Raw genomic sequence first — 6,268 nt, 5'->3', positions numbered from 1 at the left:
TTTTGATACAGTCTTGAAGTTTATTGTCTCAAATTTCAAGTTTAAAAACAACTTTGCCAAAAATTTCAGTAACAAAAATAATAAACTAGGTAAAGGAAACCATTTTGTCAATCTCCATGCTGTGTAAGGCTTGTTCTTGAAAGAGACCATGTTGGATGTAAGTCTTTTGAGATAAAAGAGCATCAAGACTCGGAAGGACTTGGAGAGGGAAGAAGGAAGAAAGGAACTGAGATTTCTAAATATTCAAAATTTAATCTTTTGAAGAGATTACCAAATAGGGATAGTCCTCCCAAAGGAAGCACTTGCAGAATTGGTTGCTTAACTGTAATAAAGTGGCCTCACTGTATCAACAGAAGTTGTAAAGTGAGGTTGTTTTATATCATATCTCATTCAGTTCAAAATATAACATCCTAAAGAGCATCCATCCATTCAGTGTTCAACTGTCTTCAACTATTTCCAGTATCTCTTCAGATTTTCTTTTTTTGGGTTGGTCCAAATTTACATTTTCACTCATTTGATTTTTCATTAAAGTCTTCTGGGATTGCTTGTCCTCCTCTTCTTCAACAAGGGAACAGTCAATGAAATCAGCCAAATCTTTCTCCTGGGCTCCCTGAAAAGGTCTAGACAGCAGGCCAGCATTTAGGAGCTTTGGTTTGTCCTAGAAAAGAACACACCAGCTGTCATTAGAAGCTTGGTCTGTTGTATATCATTCATTCTGACTCCATGCAGTTAGAACAACATCTGGGGAAGGGGGCAAAAGCACAGAAACTTGCCTGTCTGCCTCCCTAAATATGGTGGTTGTTAGAATCGTGCCTAGCTTAGAAATCTTAATTAGTGCATTTTAAGGGTAGCTAGTTGTAGTTCTTCAGAGGAACTCTAAAACAGACAAGCGGATATTTAAAAGGGAGATGAGATTTACATTAAAATAGTGAAGATTAAAATCTATTTCTCTCCTACTCCCTTCCCTTCCCACCAGAAATGTCTTTTTTTTTTCTAGTACTGTGCCTGTGCCAGGGAAAGATTAAAGGTTAGACGCCAGCAGAAGTCAAGAGCAACACAGATGCGTCTTCCTTCAGGTTTCCTCTTGGAGAATGAATGGCATTGTTGAGGGAACAGGAAAGCAATGAGGGAGGGGAAACTGGCAAATTCCCAGAGTTCCCCACTAGGTCCTGCTTCAGTATTGTGACTTTTGATATTCTTGGAGTTATAACCAGAATTCTAAGGACTTAAACCCTTTGCTTAACCCTTAGCCCTTTTTAGCCTTAAAGGAGGCAAGAAGGCCTCCAACAATGAGTGAGTCAGAATCAGCCTTGAATCTTGCTCTGGCATCTAGAGTGTTTCACAGACGAATAAGAGTACATCTCCAAGTGAAATGGACTTGGGCGTGAGACTTGGGTTCTGGTGAAATCTTTTCATGCACTAACCCTGAGCGAGTCACTTCACACCCGGGGACTCATCATTAGATGCCTGGATGATTTCATTTGTGATTCTAAGTCATGAGGGCAAGAGCATTGGACTAGTACCTAGATTCACGTCCCAATCAGCCACCTACTATAGAGCTAATTTCAGACAAGGCCTTACTCTCTTTAGCCCTCTGATTCCTGGTCTGCAAAAAGAGGTGTGTGTACTCAAATAAAAATGAAAGCCTGATTCCTTGCTACCTTTCCCCATAGTTTTGTGCCATCTAGTTTAATCCTGTATGCCTAGGCTCCTTGCTACTTCTCCTTTCATTCCATTTTGATTTACCCTGTCCCCAAATCATTCTGTGTTGCTCCCCTTGCCTGGTTACTCTCTGGGGTTAGTTTCTTTTTTTCTCATATCCACTGACAAGACTAGAAGAAAGTGGATATAGTCCTTGCACCTCCTCTGCCACTGTGACCAAGACTTTTCTTTGAGGGTCTTTTCATTAGCTTTCCTTCACTTCACTCTCCTACCTTATCAAGGAAATTGGTGCCTGACTTGGTCTTTCCAATCTAACAAACCCTGGCCTCTCACTTAGGAATCTATATTAACTATCCCCTTAAATACTACAGGGAAACAAAGATAATAAATGAAATGCTCCCTACCCCAAGGAGCTTGTGTTCTAATGGGAGAGAGGGGTGCGTGCATGTTTAGGTACATAACAAGACAGATACAAAATAGACAAGGGGATTTGGGAAGGAGACAAGAAGCTGGGGCATTAAGAAAAAGGGACTTCCTTTACCTTTCTGGACTTTGGTAATGCTAGATAGAAATGCTGTTGACTTGTGAGTTCATTTGCTATGTTACTGCCTTATTGGCATTATTGTCTGCTGATTCTCTGGGAATTGCTAAGTAAACCAGAAAATGTTTTGTCACTTCTTTGTCCATTTCTCTTGTCTTCCTACTAGAGCTAGAATTTCTAAAGCAACATTGGGGGAAAGAGAATATCTTTATTACTACATTTGTAAGGAAAAGGTGTTTCTCCATTGCCATTAGCTTTTTTATTTTCAGTAGATAACTTTCAGTGTTTGCCAAGTCCCTCGTTCTGAGGGTTATTAGGTAGCACGTAATGTTTACTAAATTAAAAGGAAATCGGGAGCCATCACTTCTACTTTGATTTATTCCCCTGACTAGTTCTAGAATCTTGACAAACGATTTAAATTAGCAGTTGGTTTATCATTTGGATATTGTTTCATTTTAGCTTGACTAGAAATAGCAAGTGAGTCCCCGTTTCTTGGATTGAACAGATAAAAACTGGTTCAGATGGTAAACTCTAATTGTAGGAATTCTGTTCCACAAATACACTTGACCAGGTGCTAGGAGAAAGGCCAAATTGTGGTATTACCCCAAAAGTCCTGTCCCAGTGGCCCATCCTGACATAGAAATGCTCACCTATGCCCCAAACTCTGGCAGATAGGGCTGAAATGCCCTTTAACCCATGGGGTCTTGGAAAGGTTCCAAGTATGGTCCTGCCTGATGATGATCTCCCATGCACACAGTGTTAGCTTGAGGAGTGATTGCTTCAAGAGACTAAGACTCAAACCACTGACAGATTTCTGGTTGCCTAAACACAAAAGAGCTCACAAAAAACTGGGAGTGTCTGGGTTAGGCGCACCACCCTGTCAAACAGACAAGGGAACTGCACTAGACTAAATCAGTATTATTTCCTTTCTGTGCTATTGTTAAATGTCAGATGGTCTATAAGTGTCTCATCTTGTTCCTAGCCTGATCAATGGAATGGCTTGGATCTTTGGCCTAAGATAGGAACTAAAACATTTTAGCTCCTTGCTCCTGATCAAGATTCTTTGTTAAATAAATGCTCACCTATTGATAACTGACCTTTTTGCTGGCCTATAGTCATAAAGGAAAAATATGGAGCTATATTGAGCCGTGTGGGCAGCTGGGTGGCCCTGTGGATAGAGCACTGGCCCTGGAGTCAGGAAGACTTTATCTTCCTAAGTTCAAATGTGGCCTCAGAAACTAGCTTTGTGACCCTGTTCAAGTCACAGCCCAGTTTGCCTCAGTTCCTCATTTGTAAAATGAGCTGGAGAAAGAAATGGCAAACCATTGCTGCATCTTTGCCAAGAAAACTCTAAATAGGGTCAAAGAGTCAGACACAATTGAAAAATGACTGAACTAACAAAAATGTAGGGCTAGAGCCATATTTCCAGCCTTGGCTCTTCCCAGTTCCCAGAGAAATAGAGACAAATCTGTATCACCCACTCGAGCGGCCTGTGGCATGGTATAAATTTTATTCCCTGTCTACAATGTAGAAAGTACCACACAAAGGGGAAAAATAGTGGTCCCAACCCTCAAGGACTTTACACTCTTGTTAGAAGGAATGGCTAGCTCACCTCTGGATGTGTGCTGAGTCAATTCTGCTCTAAGGAGACGTGCACTCTTAGAACTCGCTAAACTTTGCAAAAGTACAAATAAAAGCCATAGGCATATGGAGAGAATGGGGTTAGGAGGACAACCCTCAAAAACAGGAACCAAATAAAAACCGACGCAGCTCATACATGTTAAATGGTTTTAAGAAATTATCCATACTGCGATAAATGGTGGTCATGACTGTGGTCTCAGGTAGCCACTCATTATTGACCCTGCCTGGGCTGGCAAAATTGGGACCCTTTAGGACCTCTGCCGTGCCCCGGAACGGGGGAAGGGACAAACCAGGCTTACTTAGCCCATAGTGCACCATTGGATATATAATAAATAAGGCACTACCTTGAAAAAGAAGTGCAGTTTGCTTGTGAAGCGGACATGGGGAAGGCTGCAGCTTGTGACTTCTTATGACGTGTTCGGGGTCCGTGTGTCTGTCCTCTTGCTGTCCAAGGATGCATAGCGCACACGTTTCACATGTTCCAGTCATTCCCTACCATACTGACCAGAGGATCAACTCCCATTTTCAAAACGAGCCTGATAGCAGCACTGTGCTTGGATTCGTGTTTCCTCCACTGCGAGGTCCGTCTAGATGGCCTCCTGTCTGGTACTTGTGATGTTGGCTTCCAACCAAGCCCAGACTACCCTTGTCCCTGTTAGTTTATCGTGGTAGACGGAGCCCAATGGTCTAGACTATTAGGGTCTTTTTGAATCTTGGCTGTCCTGAATTTAGGCATATTCGAGCTGTGCGCCCTCAGCAGACCCAGCATGCGTATCGGCTGTGACCCGTTCAGAAGCGCTCAGCCAAGAAGCAGAGGCCTCGGGCACTCCCCTGGGGACCTCCTACAGGCAGTCATCGAACCCTCTATAACTATTCCTCAGATCCAGCCATTCAAACAATGCTGAGTCTACCTGATGGCCCATCGCCTAGCCCATATCTCAACTTCTTCCACCAGAAAAGTAAGCCTGTGAAACGCTTTGCTAAAATCTAGGTAAAGGATATCGGTAGAATTCTCCTGTCCAGGAGACCTGGCCAAAATGGAAATCAAGTCCATCTGGTGGGGACTGGACTTGAGGAAGTCAGACGGACTCGTCATGATCATTCGTTTCTCTGCTGGTTCACCAAGAATCCCTTTAACTCTAAAATGTTGCCAGAATTGCTGTCAAACTCCCTAGCCTATAATTCACGGGCACCCTTCTCGGCTCTTTTTTGAAAATCAAGAAACTATTTACCTTTCTCCAATCTTCACACACCTCTTCTGTTCTCCATGAGCTTTCAAAAATCGCCACTCGAGCCAATGATACGTGCCCGTTTCATCGGATGATTCTCAGATATACTTGTCCAGGCCTGACCTCTGCGGACCTCCATTCTCCCATCTCCAACTACCCACTGGGTTCCTGCAGACATCTTAAATCCATCTTGTCAAAACGGAACTCATTCTTTTCTCCCTAAAATCTCTCGCATTCCAAACTCCCCTCCTGAGGGCACCCCTGCCCTCACAGTCACCCGACTTGCCCTACCCCAGTGTCATCCTCAACTCCCCGCTCTCTCACCCTCCATCTCCAATCTGTTGCCAAGGCCTGGCACTGACACTGCTGACATCTGGCACGTCCCCTTCCTGCCAGGGCCTTCCTCCTGCTGATTATCTCCCATCTGCCCTGTGTATAACTTGTTTGTACCTATCGTTGGCATGTTGTCTTCTCTGTTAGACCGTGAGCTTGGAGAACAAGGACGGCCTTGTGTGTCCCAGTACTTCGCACGTAGCCGCGGCGTAAGAAAGGTCTACTGACTGTCGACATGAGCAAGCAGCTCCGTGGGACAGGGAACAGGCGCTCACCGTTCACACAGGGCTCCACCATTTACAAGAGGCTTTCACAGACATACAATTGGATCCTCCCCACAACTCTGAATACAGAAGGTGAGGAAGCACACTCAGATAATTATGTCTAATGTGTGTTCTCTAATTCCAAGGCCTGTGCTCTCCCCATTATGCCATGCTGCTTGCCATATGGTCAAGGCAATCTTAGGAAAAGGCCAAGTGAGGTTCACATGTCCATTTGTCATTTTGTTCAGTCATTTTAGGTATGACCAGTTCTTCATGACTCCATTCGAGGCTTTCTTGGCAAAGAAGCTGGAGTAGTTTGCCATTTCCTTCTCCAGATAATTCTACAGATGAGGAAACTGAGGCAAACAAGGTCATGACTTACCCAGAGTCACACACCTAGAAAGTCCTAAGCCCAGATTTGAACTCGGGTCTTCCTGACTCTAGGCCTGCCACTCTTCCACTACACCACTTAGCTGCCCACTTTATAATTTTTAAAAACCATCACAGATTAGATGACTAAAAATTCAAAGAACTAGCATGATTATGCAAAGAAAGAATGACAAAAAACTAAAAGAGGATATGCAACATGTAGCAAACAA

General features: G+C 43.6%; 1 protein-coding gene across 3 annotated transcripts in view; it reads right to left on the bottom strand.

The window, feature by feature from the left end:
- Nucleotides 1-149: 149 nt before the first annotated feature.
- The window catches only part of CCDC73 (coiled-coil domain containing 73), a 182,688-nt gene continuing 176,569 nt past the window's right edge, over nucleotides 150-6,268 (bottom strand). For 2 of the 3 annotated variants that reach the window (XM_056801974.1, XM_007497222.3), the window contains exon 18: nucleotides 150-658. In XM_056801974.1, the coding sequence (XP_056657952.1) occupies nucleotides 437-658 (222 nt within the window). In that variant the 3' untranslated portion in view covers nucleotides 150-436. The remainder of the gene's footprint in view (nucleotides 659-6,268) is intronic. The other variant, XM_007497225.3, reaches the window with a different exon arrangement.

This window comes from Monodelphis domestica, chromosome 6 (assembly GCF_027887165.1).
Source record: "Monodelphis domestica isolate mMonDom1 chromosome 6, mMonDom1.pri, whole genome shotgun sequence".
Lineage (NCBI taxonomy): Eukaryota > Metazoa > Chordata > Mammalia > Didelphimorphia > Didelphidae > Monodelphis > Monodelphis domestica.
The sequence above is the reverse complement of the archived record's forward strand: the minus strand, read 5'-3'. Positions and strand labels throughout refer to the sequence as shown.